Source organism: Schistocerca gregaria, chromosome 8 (assembly GCF_023897955.1).
Source record: "Schistocerca gregaria isolate iqSchGreg1 chromosome 8, iqSchGreg1.2, whole genome shotgun sequence".
NCBI lineage: Eukaryota > Metazoa > Arthropoda > Insecta > Orthoptera > Acrididae > Schistocerca > Schistocerca gregaria.
The window spans coordinates 247,356,715-247,375,109 of record NC_064927.1 but is presented as its reverse complement, the minus strand read 5'-3'; the positions used below and the strand labels follow the sequence as shown (position 1 = coordinate 247,375,109).

Sequence of the window (18,395 nt, the reverse complement as noted above, 5' to 3'; positions counted from 1 at the left end):
AGATTGTTCCAAAGTCAGATTCATGGTACAGAAAATGATTTAGAGGACATGGCAATGTTGTGTAGTGACACAGAGTATTTTGCATTGTTGAGAACAATTATTTCTGCTAGGGTGTTCAAATGGCAGTCTTAAGGGTTGAAGATAAATAGTAAGGACTGCAATGATTGAGAAGAAGATGCAGCAAACACAGGGTATGATGATGATCTCTCTGCTTCTTGGCACATAGCTTTGATAATTGTTCATTGGTGGGAGTTATATGGTCAAAATAGTAGACATCATAAATGAATTGCGCCCAAGCATTCATTGCCAGTTGCAACTGAAGGGGGGGAGGGGGTCATGTACTAAAGAACTTTGGAGAATAGGACCATTATAGTCAGGGATGAGCAGTACTAACAACTCTTAGTTTTCTTTTTAAGTTCGAGAAAAAATGCTTTTTTATATTTCTGTAGTGAATGAAGTGATGCTGACACCTTCTTACAGACTGCAATTGTGTGTTCAATACAGTCTAGGTGATAGTTCAGAATCATCCTCAAATGCTTTTCAGAAGGGAAAGGTGATCTCTGTAATGTTTAGGATTAAAGGTGGAAGAGAATCTGTGAACTGAGGAGTAATAAATCTCCTGTCAGTGACTAAGATAAGATAGATTGCATTTTATGTGGGTTACGTTTGAAACCCATGTTGTGCATCCATTCTTATACAGCAAGTCAGCCTGCCTTTATGCTCTGGATGGCTGTGCGCTGGTTTGTTGGACTTGCACTTGGGTATAACTTAAGTCTGTCAGCATGTAAATGATTTTTCAACGAGAGATAATAGTCGACACATCATTAACATATAATGAGAAAAGTAATGGACCCTGTACTGATCCATGCGGGACCCATGATACAGCATTATTCCATTGTGACCTCTTTGTTCTACTCCTCGCACATTGTCGGTGGTATATAAGATATGAGTGGAACCATTGTGCATCACTTGAAGAAAAGGTTTAACTTTTGAGTTTAGCTGAAATCCAGAAGGCATGTGATAGCTTGTCCATAACTTATTTCCATTTGTCGGCCACTTTCATAAAAACAATTGTCGCACTGCAGTTTTTCTGGAAACTGGATTGATATTCATGCAGAAAATGATTAGATGTTAAGTAATTGGTAAGATGATTGTGAACTATGTATTCTAAAGCTGATTGTGAACTATGTAGTGTAAAGCCTTAGATAATGCTGGTAGAATGCAAATGAGCCTGTAATCACAAGGTTCTTCAGGAGATTACTTTTTGAGTAGATGCTTTGAGTGCTTTTCCAGGCCATTGGAAATATGTTGGAGGTCAAAGAAAGGTTAAAAATATCACTTATTATGGGCAGTAATGGATGGACAAGGAAAATGTCTGTGTTATAATATTGTCATGTTCTGCAGCTGCAGAATGAATTCATGCAATTGGCTTCCTGACTGTGTTAAGGTTTACCATCTGGAGGAAAACTTTTTCGTTTTAATCATGGATGGCTTTGTAATTAATTGAGTAATCAAGACATCCCTTGTACAGCCTTGCAACATGCTGGATGGCTGCAAATGAGGGAAAAAATCTGCATCAGAAAGTCATTCTGTCATATGGTACAAGTTGCCAAAATATGAACCACATTTTTCATGACAGTACTTATGAGCTACTTTTACAGCAGTTATGATAAATCTGCAGTACACAGGGCACATGTGCAACAGCTAGGATTCTGTACCTAAAGAGTTGAGCAGAATCGCAAAGTTTTAGCCTGGATGTCCCCTTTGACCATGAGCTGCATTAAAGCAAAATTGGTGATTTATTCATATTGGTTGAGATGTGGAAGAACTAGCTTCTACAAAAACATGGTTAGTTGCCTCACCATATGGCTTAGAGATTTGTAATTTGATAAAGTTTCATGTAAGACCTATATGTATATCCTGTGAAAACTTCATCAAAATTGGAGACATTCACGAAGGGACCTTGTTTAAATTTAGGCCCCTTGATGTGAAATGACCCATTGTCTTCATCTATGGACCCAAACAAATAACTTGGAAAGAGAAGACATCTTTTTCTGCAGTAAAAGGGAGGGGGAAGTAGTATGACATTTAAAGGTCAGAAATGTATCTTCACCAGATGTTGACACCATATTCATCTCCATGAGGTGCTTCACAACACAACAAGCAGATTTACAAATTCAGCTGTCCGGGGGCCATGCCTGCACAGTAAAGTGTCAATCTTTGAAGACGTGGACTGTCTTGGCTCAGTTCTTTTTCACATGTCCACCATAGGTGAATGCTGGGTTTGAGTTACACTCTACACAAGCAGTCCAAAAAATATGGGTTTAAAAATACATTTACTCAGTTTTACTGAACCATTCAGCATAAAAAATAGACATGAAGACACTGCCACATCAGTTAACATTGATCAGATGTGAAGTTTTATAAGCGATGCATTGCAAATGCCATCAAATTGGAATAATTTTTTGCTAGTTCTTTTTGTTGATACATAACATGGTTCTCTGAGTTCTTCTGACTTCATTTGTTTCATATTTTTAATTTTCAGTATTAACTCAACATTATTAATGAAATAAAATACTGTATTTCTTGTCTACATTTTCTATCTTTATTTCCTAACTCATGGATTGCTGGATTTCACCATATTACCATGACACTTTAGACCATTACATTGAAAAAGGTGGCATCCATAATGATATTATTAATAGAAAATGATGTACTTTGCATGTGCCTTTTAGAATTCAAAGTAACTGCAAAAATTAAAAGGGCGGTCATAAAGTTTTAATAATTACTTCAATAAATCAAATGCCAACATTTAAATTTATCAAACTCCAACATTTAAATTTGCTGACGGTGTCAGTCTCTGTGTTCACCATTCAATGTGGGAAATTTCTCCCCAGTGTTTCAACATTGTAAAAATAAAAGGTAATTAAAGATAAGTTCAAGAAAATGCCGAACAGAAGCATTTGGGCCTTTTTGTGTAAGCAAACTAACTTGTAAAGACTAATATTAACTGATACTACAGGGAGTTTATTGGTAGCTTTCCATTTCTCCCGTCTTCCCTTTCCAATGTGCTAATGTTGTTCTTATTTTGTTTGTCCAGGAAGGAGGCACTTGGTTCTATGGGAAATGATGCACCACTTGCTTGCCTTTCACAGTTCCAGCCATTGCTGTACGATTACTTTAAACAACTTTTTGCTCAGGTACTGTTTGCGTATAAAAACTTCCTTTAAACTAAGTATATTTTGTACTTGTTGCTATAGTATTTACCTACAATCTCAATAAAATCATATACCAAATATCTGCGTTAAAACGCATTCCCAGTCTTGTTTATGTGTCTGTCGACAATTATTTGGTGAGGTCGTAGCTTAAGTCCTTGGTGAAATATGACAAATTTAAGGACTATTCATTACCGTATTTTAAATGGTTTTGTTCCAGGTGACGAACCCACCAATTGATCCATTCAGAGAGAAAATAGTTATGTCACTGATGTGCCCCATTGGTCCTGAGGCAAATTTGCTCCAACCCAGTGAGAAACAGTGCCACAGGCTCTTCTTGAAACGTCCTATATTATCACTTAGTGATTTAGAAGTTATCAAGGCAACAACTCACCGTGGGTGGAAGGTAACAAATATTTATTAAATTATTATATTTCGTGATGTATGCTGTTACACTTCCATTTATTTCTCAGATGTTTCCAAATGTATAGAGGACAAGCTTATATTTATTGCTCCTTACCTATTTTTCATTATTCTAACAATTTGTTATTCTTTGACCAATTTTTTCTGTAAGGCAAAGCTAAAGGAAACAAGTGGGAAATTGATAATGTTTTCGCTAAATTGTGGTTTGAGACTAGGACTGTCATTATTTTATGGTTGCAGTGTAGTTAATTGCATAGCAACATATATGCAGTCGTATAGCAATACAATTAATGGGATTTTTATGATCAATGAGCAATACATTTTTCTTTCAGACAAAGGTAATTGACATCACATTTGATCGATCAGATGGTCCTGGTGGGTTGTCAAAAGCACTTGATCGCATCTGTAATGAAGCGTGCCAGGCTGCACAGAGCAAGTGCCAACTGATTGTTCTGTCAGACCGACGTGCTGGACCAGAAAGGTAATTACTGATTAACATATTTGTAGAGATTAACATTGTGGAACCACCTCCAATATTCTAGAATATATTAGAGAATGATCGGGGAAAAAGTAATCTATATGTTGTATATTTTGAAAGTTCTGCAATAAGGTTTTAGTGCTGCTTTCAAGTATGACATGAAAATAATTGAATTTAGGTCACCTGTTCTTACCAAAAACTATAACAATGCATCTGTTGCTTGAATGTCGGGTTTGGCGGTCTAGTGATAAAGTGCATGCCTGGAAACTGGGAGGTCATGGGATCAAATGGTGGTCAGACCTTGAAATTTTTCAATCTGCCAGTATCCTAGCCTTCACATTTGTGTGGTGTGATGATAAGCCAGGAAAAGCACATAGTTCAGATTTCACTGTAAATTGTAGGTTCTCTTTCCCTGGTAGAATTACTGGGGTAGGTTTTAAAGGCATGCAAGTCATCAAAGTGGCATCCATTTGACAACTTGCACCTCTTGAGCAATTCCCAGCTGATCATGCCATATGACTATTTTTTTACTGTTCAAATATTGCATTGATTTTTATTATTGTCCAAAGATGAACTGCACCTATAGGGGCCAGAATGCTAAAAATGTGTTTTATCTCTTATGGTAATTAACATCCTAATGTAAAGTTGACCTCACTTGACTTTTTGAACAAACTGTTAGATCATTCTAGACACAACTCATGGTTTTTCAGTTCATGTACTGATTACTCATTTCATTAACATTTTAATTAAGACAGCGAATGAACTTCTAGAACATAGTAAATGTCAAACAGTACTAAATAGGATTGCTTAATCCAAACAAGTAGATAAAAACAAGTGGTTTTAGCAATTCCTGTGTTATTAATCATGACTTGTATTGAGAGAAAGGGGTGGTTTTTTTCTGAGGACACATGATGATTAAGATCATTTGCACCCACACAGTTATGATTGATGAACCATTCTGAACCAAGTCTTCTGTGTGAATATTTGATAAGGCATTACCAGATTGATGTGTTTGAAAATCTGTTAATTCCAGTCCCTGGTATATATGTTTGTGTACTTGCAGAAGCATATGCCTGTGCTCAAAATAAAATATGTACTGAAAGACGGTAAAACTTAAGCAGAGATGAGAGCAAAAATAACACTACAGATTAAATTAAGTGATAAGTAAGAAGTGTTATATGTTACTAGATGATGCAAGATGTGAGAGTTTGCATTGAACTTAATGCTAAAAATACTAAATTTTTTACACATATTCAGTCTTGGTCCCTTGTTTATATGAATTTGTGATAGTTACAACAGGTTAAGAAATTCAGCATGTAAAGAGAACAATTTATTAAGAAAATGGTACCACAGCATTTGTTAAAGATATTTGGTCTTTAATGAGCAAATTTACAGTTGTTGTTCTCAAGTCGCGAAAATTTTCCTGTACCAGACTAATGGTCAAGATAGTATGACTGGTTTCATGGAATAAACATTTCTTGTCAGTGAATCAAATATTAGTAATTATATACTTTGATGTCATCGTTAAACAAAATTAAGTCATGCAGTGCTTCAGAAAAGTAACAGAAGCAAGTTGCTAATAAGGAGATTCAGTATTTGTTAATGTTTTCAATTTTAATGTTTTCAGAGTTCCTGTCAGCATGCTGCTTGCTCTGGGTGCAACTCATCACCATCTGATTGAGGAGCGTCAACGTATGAAAGTAGGGCTGATTTTAGAGACAGGAGAAGCCCGGTATGAATACAAGCAGTTAATATTAATAGAATGTGAAGGGACACCTGTGATACTCTTGAGAAACAGCAATCAGGACTTTCTAGAAAGAGCAATGAGAAAAGCTTTAACTGTTTTTATTTTGTGAATTCTTAATAAGGAATTGGAAAAACATTTCTACAGTTGTTCCTTTCTTTCCATTTGAGACACATAGCTTAACTGCAACACGTGAGTTGCATTGTTAATCCTTTTCAGTACTGTGCCAAATAAATGACAAGATGTTTATGAATGTCCTTTTTTAAAAAGTAGGGAGATAACCACTTCCAAAGTAAAGCCCTGTTGCACCAAATATATGTGGTGATTGAATAAGTGCTTCATAACTTGCATGATGTGTATAAACCTAATGTAACAATTCATGGACCTCATTCAGTATCATTCTTTACTTTATAGCTTTTTGACAGTCAGTGTGACTTACACTGGTAATACTGCGTAGTCCTACCTTGCTAAGATTTCTTTCCTAAGTGGTTAAAGCACGGTTGGTATAATCTGAATTGCAAAGAAAGTAGCAACACAGTTGACCTATCTCAAGCTCACAGTTGACATGGAACTGCTCACTAAAGAAATATTAGGCCTCCGTGAGGTTTCATATAATTTTGTTTGAAGTATATATTGTATTCTTCACTATTCTTGGCAAGCTGAGTAATCTCTGAATTTTCCAGCAAATAGAGTATACTAACCTTTTGAGTGACCCCTCTAGATGACAGAAAGTATAATAAACTTGGCTCCTATTCAAGGCACTTTACCATTTATTGTAGTACAAAGTTGACTTGTCATTGAAGATTGTCCTCTTTAACCCTATGTCTACTTACAGACATTTTAATAGTTCTGCACAAAATTCTTTACAAATCATTTTACTTATGTCCTTCAGTTCTTGCCCTTTTGTAAATACGAGTGGTTAAGAGGAAAATGTTTCCTCATTAGACATAAAAAAAATTGGATGTGGACAGACGACAAGAATGCCGGGGTTTTGTTGGACATCTACCCAGACTTTGGTTGTTTAAATCGAAACATACAGTGAACATTGTGGTATAGAGAAAGCTAGAAATTTGGAATGATTGATGATACCATTTATGGTGTTTTGATTTGGTATAACATGAGTCAAAGTATACCTATAATTTGCTAAAGAATTAATCAGAACTAATTCTTAGTTGTCATAGTATATTTGTATGCTGTTCCAAAATTCTTATATATTACACATAAAGAAAGGAAATGCAACCACTCACCAATGGCTGGATGGTATGTTGTATATAGTGTTGTATATAGAAACACACAAAGAAAAACAGTATTTACACGAACTTTCAAGCTTCTGCTATTTCTCCAGCAAAAGTACACACATTCGTAAGCACCCAAAAATACACTCCCACAGCCACAGGTGTATACATTTGAGTGTGAATGTGTGTACTTCTGGTGGAGAAAAAGAAAGAGCTCAAAAGCTAGTGCAAATACTGTTTCCTTTTGTGTGTTTCTATTCATCACACATTGACCAGTTACAGGTGAATGGTAGCCTTTCCTTTATTTTACATATTATTGCATTCAGGAATTTCCATTGTTACATGATACACAAAATTACATGCCATTACCATAATAATAGTGACAATATACACTGAGTGATATTCTTGTTTCTGATTCTGCCAGAGAGGTTCATCATATGTGTGTACTGCTGGGTTATGGAGCAGATGCAATATGTCCTTACCTTGTGTTTGAAATGGCACGCTCTCTTAGGAATGAGGGTGTTCTGGATGCTAACCTTACCGATGAAATATTGTATCAGGTAATTAATTACAAGTGTGCCTAAAGATACTCAGCACTAAATTATTATTATTATTATTATTATTATTATTATTATTATTATTATTATGTTAATTAGAATCGAATTGACTTTTTTTAACTATTACTACAATTTGCAGATAACCAACATTTTCTTATTAGCTATATTGTGATAAAAGTTGAGAGTTAGTAGAATATATGCACTAAAGCAGCAATATGGAGAAATTATACCATTTATTGTAGCAGTGGACAATCTTGTGGGTACCCTTTTTGAACTCTGCTGCCATCAACCTAAATCGTGATCTGACTGGCTCTTGAAGTTTTAAGTTACTGTAGTTACTTGTTGCCATGTTGAGAATGAGGTCAGAATTACTGTCAACCAAATGAAACTGTACAGATGATGGAAAAAGCACTGATTTGAAATTTTTTCTTAAATTTTTATGACAAAATATGAAAAAGACTTTTTGTACAACAAATCTACAATGGAACACATCATTTCCTATTGTTTGGATTTCTAGAATTTTAAAAAATTTATTTGCTGTTCACAACTTTAACATTTCATTATAAACTGTTAGTTGATTAATGTGCTTGATTTCATAAACTCAAGCAGCAGTAAGGTTTTCCTATGCTGAAAGACTGACTGTCTGACTGTAAACTCGTGGAAAGGTGACGAGACGTGGAGATTGGGCGCTCGTGTAGCATTTTGTGTGTCTCCCTGGTTATTTGTTGTCAGCACGTAGAATACGCTACTATTTTGTCTGGCCATTAATGCAGAAGACTAGACTATCATCATCCATAACTTTGAGAGATCAAGAAACAGTTACATTCATCTGCATGCCATAGCAGAAAGAAGTGACAGCCTAATGTGTTCTGTGGTTATGAAATGTTGGCCAAAAAGAAGTTTGAGTGCACAACGAGCTCAAAAATTAGGGTAACCCATCTTACCATGACAAGTAAACAATTACTTCTGTGATTGTGAATACACTTTTGCTTGACTGCACTGGTGATGATGGTCAACCACTCCTTATGTGATGCTGCATATCACTTGTCTTTGTCCCAAAGCAAAAGGCATCACGTGAAACATTCTGTACTTAAATTGTACAAACATCAAAGGGAATGTCTACTTTGTGTTTCTTTAAATGCACATAGAACATATTACTGCATGCTGTTCGGCCTGTGATTTTTGTGATACCAGTGGACACTCGACATCTTTGTCACAGAAGGCACAATCTTCTCAAAAATTACTGAAGGCAGGCATGTTCTTCCCTCAGCAATATTTCAGCTGAAGTTATTTTCAAATTATCCTCATAATTTTGCTGTTAAAATTCCTTTTAACAGAAAAAGGATACTGTGTCTTAGTTGTGGATTTTGCTGCTACTATTTTGTGTTATGACTAGATGTCTACTTCTGTTTTCAAAAGACAATTAGAACAATGTATTATATGTATCTGTGGGTTATTTATACATGTACATTCTCAATCATTTTCTTTAGAACTACTCAGAAGCTATGGATCGTGGAATAGCAAAGGTCATGGCAAAAATGGGCATTTCAACTCTGCAGTCATATAAAGGAGCTCAGATTTTTGAATCCGTTGGCCTTGCAGATGAAGTGATTGATAAATGTTTCAAGGTGAGTGGTGGCGGTGGTTGCATTCTACAATGATATATGATGATTTAAGAGTCTAATGCTTGTATATTTGATTACAAGTATGAGAAGAGATTTTTTTATAAAACATAGTGATAATTAAAAATAAACTTGATTCCATTAGTGTAATGAGGATAAAATAGAGTACTGAGACAGTTAGTTTTGTAAAATGGTAATAAATATTCACTCACCTTTCATGTTAACTTGCTTCTTTGGATCTAGTGTTCCTATAGCTTCTTGGCCAGGGAGAAAAATGTGAGAGACACTGGAAGCTCTACAGGGACAAACTCAATATTGGTCCAATTAATTTTGTTACCATCCTGAATCTTAGGAAAGTCAATCCACAATTCTGTGCCGCCCCCCCCTCCCCCTTGGGCGAGTTCATGTTTTCCCCCCTACAGAAAATGAATCTTGAAACTCTAAGGGATTCTGGTTCACAGGGGTGAATTCTGTAGTTAATTTTCTGTTGCCAGTATCCAGCAGAGTTAGTGTTGCGTATCAGAGCATATACTCAAAGAGAAATTAGAGAGGGGTGGGGGGTGGGGAGGGGGGTGGGTGAACCTTGTTCCTGTGTCTATTTTGACATGTTGGGTCATTACAAAACTCAATTTGTTATTGTCATCTTTTTGTTTGTGGGGGGATTACAATCAACAAAACTCAGACTTATCTAAACTTTAAGGACCAGTGATGTGAAGAACACACATTTTAAAGGAAAGTCTAGCTAAACATTATGTTGCATTAGCTACCAGGTGCAGATTAATACCCAGAGTGTTGTTAGAAATATTGCACTTCATCTATACAGTACAAAACAAGATACAAGAAACAGTGGCAGTGGCGGTGGCAGTGGCAATGGCAGTAAATTATCTATCTCCACATTACTCCATTGCCTGTTCTTCTAAACTGCTACAGTTTGGCAAAAACTCCTTTCAGAAAACAACTTCCATCCCAGTCTGAATGCTCTGTATGAACGCTGTGCAGTGGCTGACCTAAAATTACATAGGTTTTTTGAATCTATTTCCAAACAATTTTGTTCAACAGATTCAACACCCATCCATTTTAATATTGGGTTTTCATCTCCCAGGTGAGGTACTTGCTAGTTTGTCATAGTCAATATTATTCTTGTTTGTCATAGTCAATATTATTCTTGTTTGTCATAGTCAATATTATTCTTACCTCAGCTCAGTACAGCCGATAGAAACACAAAAAACAACCAAAAATTTAAGTTCCTAGCTTTCGGAATAAATGTTCCTTCATCAGGGAGGAGAGAGGGGAAAGAAAGGGAAGAAGGGAAAGTGGATTTAGTTACTCACAACCCAGGTGTGTGCGTGTGCGTGTGCGCGTACATTTTCCATATGAGGTGCATTGTGCTGCCAGATACTCCGTATCAGCGACCTCAGTAGTCATTAGACAACGTGTGAGAGCAGAACTCACTGACTTGATTGTGATCAGTTGATTGGATGACACTTGTGTCATACATCTGTATGTGAGATTTCCACACTTCTAAACATCACTAGGTCATTGTTTTTGATGTGATAGTGATGTGGAAATGTGAAGGGACACGTACAGCACCACAGTGTATAGGCCAACCCCATCTGTTGACTGACAGAGACCGCCGACATTTGAAGAGGCTCGTAATGTGTAATAGGCAGGCCATCACACAGGAATTCCAAACTGCATCAGGATCCACTGCAAGTGCTATTACTATTAGGCAGGAGGTGAGAAAACTTTCAAGGTCAAGCAGCTGCCAAATGACACCTCACTTGGTGTAAGAAGCGTAAACATTGAACAATTGAACAGTAGAAAAACATTGTGTGGAGTGACAAATCACGGTGCACAATGTGGTGGCCTGATGGCAGGGTGCAGGCTGTGGGTATGGCAAATGGCTGGTGAACGTCATCTGCCGGTGTGTGTAGTGCCAGCAGTAAAATTTGGAGGCGGTGGTGTTATGGCAAGGTCGTGTTTTTTCTCTCCCATATTTTTTTTGCATGGCACTATCACAGAACAGGCCTACACTGTTGTTTTAATCACCTTCTTGCTTCCCACTGTTGAAGAGCAATTTGTGAATGGTGATTGCATCTTTCAATGTGATCAAACACCTGTTCATAATGCATGGCCTGTGGCATGACAATAACATCCCTGTAATAGACTGGCCTGCACAGAGTGCTGACCTGAATCCTGTAGAACACCTGTGGGATGTTTCGGAATCTCAACTTCGTGCCAGGCCTCACAGACTGACATCGATACGTCTCTCAGTGTAGCACTTCCGTGAAGAATAGGCTGCTATTCCCCAAGCAGTCTTCCAGCACCTGATTGAACATATGCCTGTGAGAGTGGGAGCTGTCATCAAGGCTTAGGATGGGCCAACACAATATTGAATTCCAGAATTACCGATGAAAGGCACCACAAACTTGTAAGTCATTTTCAGCCAGGTGTCCAGATACTTTTGATCACATAGTTCAAAAAATGGTTCAAATGGTTCTGAGCACTATGGGACTCAACTGCTGTGGTCATTAGTCCCCTAGAACTTAGAACTACTTAAACCTAACTAACCTAAGGACATCACACACATCCATGCCCGAGGCAGGATTCGAACCTGCGACCGTAGCAGTCGCACGGTTCCGGACTGCGCGCCTAGAACCGCGAGACCACCGCGGCCGGCTGATCACATAGTGTATATCTTTGAGTTGCGGAAATGTATCACGAAATTGTCACTGAAAGGGTATAAATTTGTGGAAGGGAGAATGTACGAATGCAGTAAATACTATAGAAAGGGATTTTACATCCATTTCTGTTACTGAGTAGGTCATGCAAAAGTGAAAGTGAAACTCCAGAAAGAGAGGGGGTGTAGTCATAACCCACAGAGGTTAGACTTGGGGACACGTAACACCACTGTTGAATTTGCCAATCCATGTATCTACCAGTGAAACTGAAAAATGTGTTGGCTATTTTTTCCGTACATCTCATTGCTGTGGGAGCACATTCTTGACAAAGGTGATAAAATTTCAGTGCTAGAACTTTTAATATGTGGGTATGGATAATTATGACGTATATAATGCACACCTGGATTACAAATGAACTTTACCTTCTTAGTGGTGTTTGTTTTTCTCGATTTCATGTGACCTTATGTATAGTCACAATATTGTGGAAAGGAAAGTTGTCGTGCACCATATAGCAGAGATGCTGAGTTGCAGATAGGCACAAGAAACGACTGTCACAAAAGGCCTTATTGGCTGAAAGCTTAATTTGTGACAGTCATTTTGTTGTGCCTATCGATGGCTCAGCATCTCCGCTATATGAGGAGTAGCAACTTTCCTTTTCATAATATTGTTGCATTGAATCCTGTATTTCCTTATGTGTAGTCAAATGTTTTAATTGTAAAAAGGTAGTGTAATCATACACCATACATATTGCAGATCTTGTTCAGTTTGTCCTGTGGCCATTCCATAAATACATGATATGCTGGAAACGTGCAATTGTTGAGTTCACATCTCGTTTCAGTCTTAGTTTAGTACACAGTGAAAACTAAATAAATAATGGCATGTAAAGTTACCACCAATGTAAGCTACAAGAATGGTGAATACTTATATATGAAGAATTTTTAAATCTGCAGGGCACTCCGTCACGAATTGGTGGTGTGACATTTGAGGTTATTGCAAAGGAAACATATGAACGCCACAATTTATCATACATGAATCATGCACCCGACATGTTGGTTCTCCGTAACCCAGGACAATATCACTGGCGCAGTGGTGGAGAGAAACACATCAACGATCCCCTAAGCATTGCAAATCTACAGGTAAGTGGAAAAAATAAAAGTAGCTATAGTCAAACAGCTTTCTGCTAATTTTCTTACCTTGATATTGACTTGAGTGGTCATTACTTCCTCACTTCTATTTACTCAAACAGCAGTATCATCTCTTATACAGTTACTCACATACATTGCCCACATTGGGGATTCACTTCCTTAAAATCCTAAATGAATGACCTTTTCTTATGGTACACCGTGCTTTAGTAAAAGTACTATGTGAGCTCATGTGTAAGAATCCACTAATCCATTGTGGCCTAATCGAAACAGAATAAAGGCTGTACGAAAAGGCCTCTATTCTGTTACTACAGTCTTTGACTATACAGTTTACACATGCACTGATCTGAGATGTAGCCCACTGAATCAGCCCCCCCCCCCCCCCTCCCTCTTTTCTCATTCTGCCTTGTTTTCCACATATTACTTCAGCCATTGGCATATTGTGTGCAGATGAATTGTTACATCCTAGAAGCTGCCAACACTATAGAGTACAGTCCCACCATTCTCGAAACATGTATATTCAAAGGACATATGATCTTTGAAACCACATTGTATATTTATGTTGGCCTAAAAGTTTTGCCAGGCATTAAACATTTGAATGGACAAAGTCAGAGTGCTTTGTCCACTGCATAATTATGTTAAACAGTCTGTGGAGTGTTAAGAGAATTGACGAGACTTTGTTTCATCACTCAGCTTGAAATATGCTCACTATTTTTATATACTGTATTTAGCAATTTCGTGACAGCACCTTTCCCGTGAAATGTTTAAGAGATGATATTTGTCTTGGCTTCAGTCGTCTAGTGGAAGTATGATTCCTCAATGCAGTTTCGTTGGCTGCAGAAGTGACCTGGTTCAATGCGTTTGCCTCATTTTTGGTGCTTCAAATACTATTTCTTCGTATACCTTCTATTTCGGACAGGTCGGAAGTTTAGTTTTGGAAGCCCCCTGACTTTACAGGTCAGCAGCCCCAAATCATCTTCTTAAAGTTTATACAAAAAAAGTAGTAACATAATTCATTTTTCCTGTTCACTAGCAAATTATTATGACGGCGACCTGCACATTGTTCCACTGTCAACACACACCAAGAGTTCACTGCCGACTCTGACTACGGTCAAGGACAACTCTCAAAAATATAAGTAAATTAGCATAAAATAAGGCAAATTAGAATTTAAAAAAAATATTGTGATAAAAATATAAGAAAAAATTTACAACTTCCCTCATTAGATTTGGTATCGACAAATCCGGTAGAAAATAATACATCTCCCATATCTATTACAAGCTCTTCCGTTTACTTTCATCCAAGCACTATTTTTTCCCAGCCATATAAAAACATTCCTTTACTTTTGAATTGTCTGCCAACTCTGACTTTTTAACTTTCAAGGTTTCCAAATCTCCTCTGTTGCTAGTATTTCACTGCCAGTGTTCCTTTTTTTTTATCTAGTTTGTGGTCTCCCCTGACACTGGTTCTCAATGACTTTACTGCATGATACTTTGAAAATCCAATTTCCTACAATTCCTTAACTCTTATAAGAGGAAGTAATGTCTCCATTACCTTCCATTTGTCTACTTTTTCAATAAGTACCTTTCAGCCCAGCAAGTGGAAATACTGTGTCAGTCTGCAGTCCTGTAGACAAAACTGTTGTTTTTGAATAATTTCGGTTCTGGTTGTAGTTTGATTTCGGGGCTTCTTTCTGTGGGTAATATTCTTTCTGATTTAAAGTTTTCCTTAACCTAATAGTTGATTTGAACGACATAGTGCTTTACTAGGTATGTCTTCATATTTCTCTGATCAGTGGATGCATGACACGCTGACACAGCCTGTTATAGAGGGACAGTTTAATGTGCACTGTAAATTGTGGTGCAACTATGCATTTTCAGGTATACTAATATCTGCCTGTTTTGAAATAAATTATAAGCAATAGAAAAAAAACTATAGGACCAACCGAGTGTTGAATGTTACAAATTTGGATTTGCAGCCTTACAATTATCATCTTCGCCTCAGACCTACTTGAAACTGTATCTACATGCAACTAAAAATAAACTCTTTCTCTATTCACAGGAAGCTGCTGTGAACAAGAATCGCAGTGCTTATGATAAATTTCGTGAATCAACAATGCAAAGTGTGAGAGCATGTACACTTCGTGGGCAGTTGGAACTTGTACCATCGGAAAGTCCTATTGATATTAATCAAGTTGAACCAGCCTCTGAAATTGTCAAGCGATTTGCAACAGGTGAATCATTTGCTCTGTATTATTACAAATATCACTTTCTTTTAGTCAAGCTTACTTGATGACCTTTCAATAATGTTTCTTGCTTTAGCAATAAATTAATCAATGTGATTAATTTGGGGCTAAGAGTGAGAATTGGTGATGAGGAGGATAACACTTAAACATTGGCTATATGGCAGTAGATAGTTCCTAGAGTGGACAGTTGCTGGTGTTTCAACTTATGACATCTGGCACTGTTTTACCAGTACTGAAAATATGTGAACTTCAGACATCTATTAACGTTAGAATGGAAATAACAAATCATAATGTAGAGATTACCGTAGACAAAGGTAGATGGAATGATTAATAAATGTTTTCTTGTACTTTGCTGCATTCTGATTATTGCTCTGTCTTTGCAGGTGCTATGAGCTTTGGGAGTATTTCACTAGAGGCTCACACCACATTGGCTATTGCTATGAACAGAGTAAAAGCTAAATCTAACACTGGGGAAGGCGGTAAGTGGCTGTCAGTTCACAATTATTCAGAATATTTTTTGCATTTTTAGAGAAGTTTTTAGCCTACATGTCTTTTAATTACTTTGAAATGCAACATTACATTTAGAAAGAGGAAGGGGCTAAGGTAAAAAAATCATGTTTTTTCAGCTGTTAATGTAATGTAGTTCAAGCTGACAATTACTAATGATTGTATTGTTCAGTGTCTGTATAGTCTAATGCAGTGCAAGGATGTCTAAAGGAACAGACACTACCGACGATCATACAGCCATATTAAATTAAATTTGCAAATAAATTTTGTAGTTTAATTCAAATACTAATGCTGCTTAATGCACAATGTTGGAAAGAAAAATTGCTGTCGACTATGTGCCATAACATACCACTTACATTGTAGTGAGAGAACTAGTTATTGGTAACAAAAGTTATCATGTATGAGCAAAGCTAATTTTTAGTTGGTAATTTCCAGTTCCATATATAATTATTTGTAGTTCTCACAATTACATTTCATTGATTCGTGTATAAGGGGCATACAAAAAGAAACAAGCCACAGGCATAATTACAGATACCACTACGTGTGTTTAAAAGTATTGACCCTGGCTTTTGAGACAGTTGTCCCACTGTGACACAAGGTGGTGAATGGCTGGCTGTCTCATAAAATTCCTGGGGCTGCGATGTTAACCAGTTCCACACGTACAGCTGGACATTGTCGTGTGAGGTGAATCGTTTGTCCCTCGGAGCCTTTTTAAGGGGACCAAAAGTGGCGTAATCGCAGGGAGAGAGGTCAGGACTGTATGGAGGGTGGCCATTTGAATTTCTGCAGGATTGCTGCAACTGTGTTGGCCGATTTCACTGTTCTCCCATGCTGCAGGCATCAGAATGGGGCCATCATGGACAAAGAAGAACGTCAGCATAACCTTTTCTGCACTTGTGTGGACGGCTGCATCCAGTGGTATGTGTGGAACTGGTTAACATTGCAGCCCCAGGAATTTTATGAGGCAGCCATTCAGCACCTTGTGTCACAGTGGGAAAAGTGTCTCAACAGCCAGGGTCGATACTTCTAACATACAGGTACTGGTTTCTGTAATTATGCCTCCGGCTCATTTCTTTTTGAACACCCCTTGTATGAGGAGGATGCATGTTCCTGGAAACCTGATGAAGTTAGTTCATAGTGTGCGTCTATTTTTAATGCATCAATTCATATATTATTTTCTTTGTGCTTGAATATGATAACTTGTCTTTTTTATACTTTGGGCTACCCAAAAAATAGGTGAAAATGCTGACAGATACTTGAATCAAGATCCTGAGTTTAATAAAAGGTCAGCCATTAAGCAGGTGGCCAGTGGTCGTTTTGGAGTTACAAGCTCTTATCTAGCACATGCTGATGATCTCCAGATAAAAATGGCACAGGGAGCCAAGCCTGGCGAAGGTGGAGAGCTGCCAGGATACAAGGTGAGCTGAACATGAATGGGATAATGAATTTAAATAATAGCACTATAATTCCTGTGAAAATAAGTCCTTCTTTTCCTTATCTATCTTCCTTTGTAAATTGCTGTAACATCAATTTCAGTTTGAAGAGAGTTGTTAATATGATGATGGATGATAGCTATGTAATGGGGCCAATATTGGCAGATGTTAAATAGATGAGAAAGAAACTGGACTAATTTAGACTACCTTAATGTTCAGGGAGGGAGGAGGAGGGGGAGGGGGGAGTGGGGGGAGGGTGGAGAGAGGGGGAGGGGCAAAGAGAGAGAGAGAGAGAGAGAGAGAGAGAGAGAGAGAGAGAGAGAGAGAGAGAGAGAGAGAGAGAGAGAGAGAGGGAGGGGGGAGGGGGGGGAGGGAGGCGGCAGTTGCCCACTCTGAAGAAAGTGTGTCTTCTGTAATGCCCTTTAGAGAGTAACTGCATCAGAAGAAATGCTAGTATTGGAAAAGATAAAAAAAGGTTCAGCAATGAATATTTGATTAGGCACAGAAATTAATGAAGAAATGATGCTAGTGTAGAGATGTTGAAAGTGAGCAGCAACTATTCAAGTTCCTCTGAAATGTAGAAAAGCAAACAAGAAGAAAAAGTTAAGTACAGGTATCAGAAGATAGTTGCAAACTGAAACTGTATACATGAGCTCCTCACAGGCTAAAAAACTATAATTTCAAAGAGCTTAGAGAAAGGAGCACATTGATTACAGTTACAAACTAGCTATTGGGCAATAAAAGCAGAAATTAAGGCAAGAAGATGGAAACACTATTCAGAGAAACTCTTATTTTTGTCCTGAAGTAATTAGGCCAATTCAAAATAGAATACATTCAACAGTTTGATCAGGTTCGTATCACTAAATTTCAAAAAGCTTGCATAAACTCGGGACAAATATCCAAGTATTGAGGAATTGCCATCACATCTCTTCCTGGCTTGAGGCTGAAGTGTAAACCAAAGATTAAAAAAAATTGTAAATGAAATTTATTTAAGAGGGGATGTCCCTTGAGAGGCTGAAAATCGTGTACCTAGCTAACTCCTGAGAAAAGCAAGAGTGAATACATGTAAAACCTATGGTAAAAAAAGTCTCAAGAGATTGCTTTCTGGAAGAAAG

The 18,395-nt window shown here is 37.5% G+C and overlaps 1 protein-coding gene across 1 annotated transcript in view; it reads left to right on the top strand.

The window, feature by feature from the left end:
* LOC126284988 (uncharacterized) overlaps positions 1-18,395 on the top strand; it is a 357,367-nt gene that overhangs the window by 256,316 nt on the left and 82,656 nt on the right. Inside the window, exons 13-22 of the mRNA XM_049984278.1 lie at positions 3,101-3,200; positions 3,436-3,621; positions 3,971-4,119; positions 5,744-5,848; positions 7,520-7,655; positions 9,143-9,280; positions 12,906-13,091; positions 15,157-15,328; positions 15,724-15,819; positions 17,084-17,265. Of these exons, the coding sequence (XP_049840235.1) occupies positions 3,101-3,200; positions 3,436-3,621; positions 3,971-4,119; positions 5,744-5,848; positions 7,520-7,655; positions 9,143-9,280; positions 12,906-13,091; positions 15,157-15,328; positions 15,724-15,819; positions 17,084-17,265 (1,450 nt within the window). The remainder of the gene's footprint in view (positions 1-3,100; positions 3,201-3,435; positions 3,622-3,970; positions 4,120-5,743; positions 5,849-7,519; positions 7,656-9,142; positions 9,281-12,905; positions 13,092-15,156; positions 15,329-15,723; positions 15,820-17,083; positions 17,266-18,395) is intronic.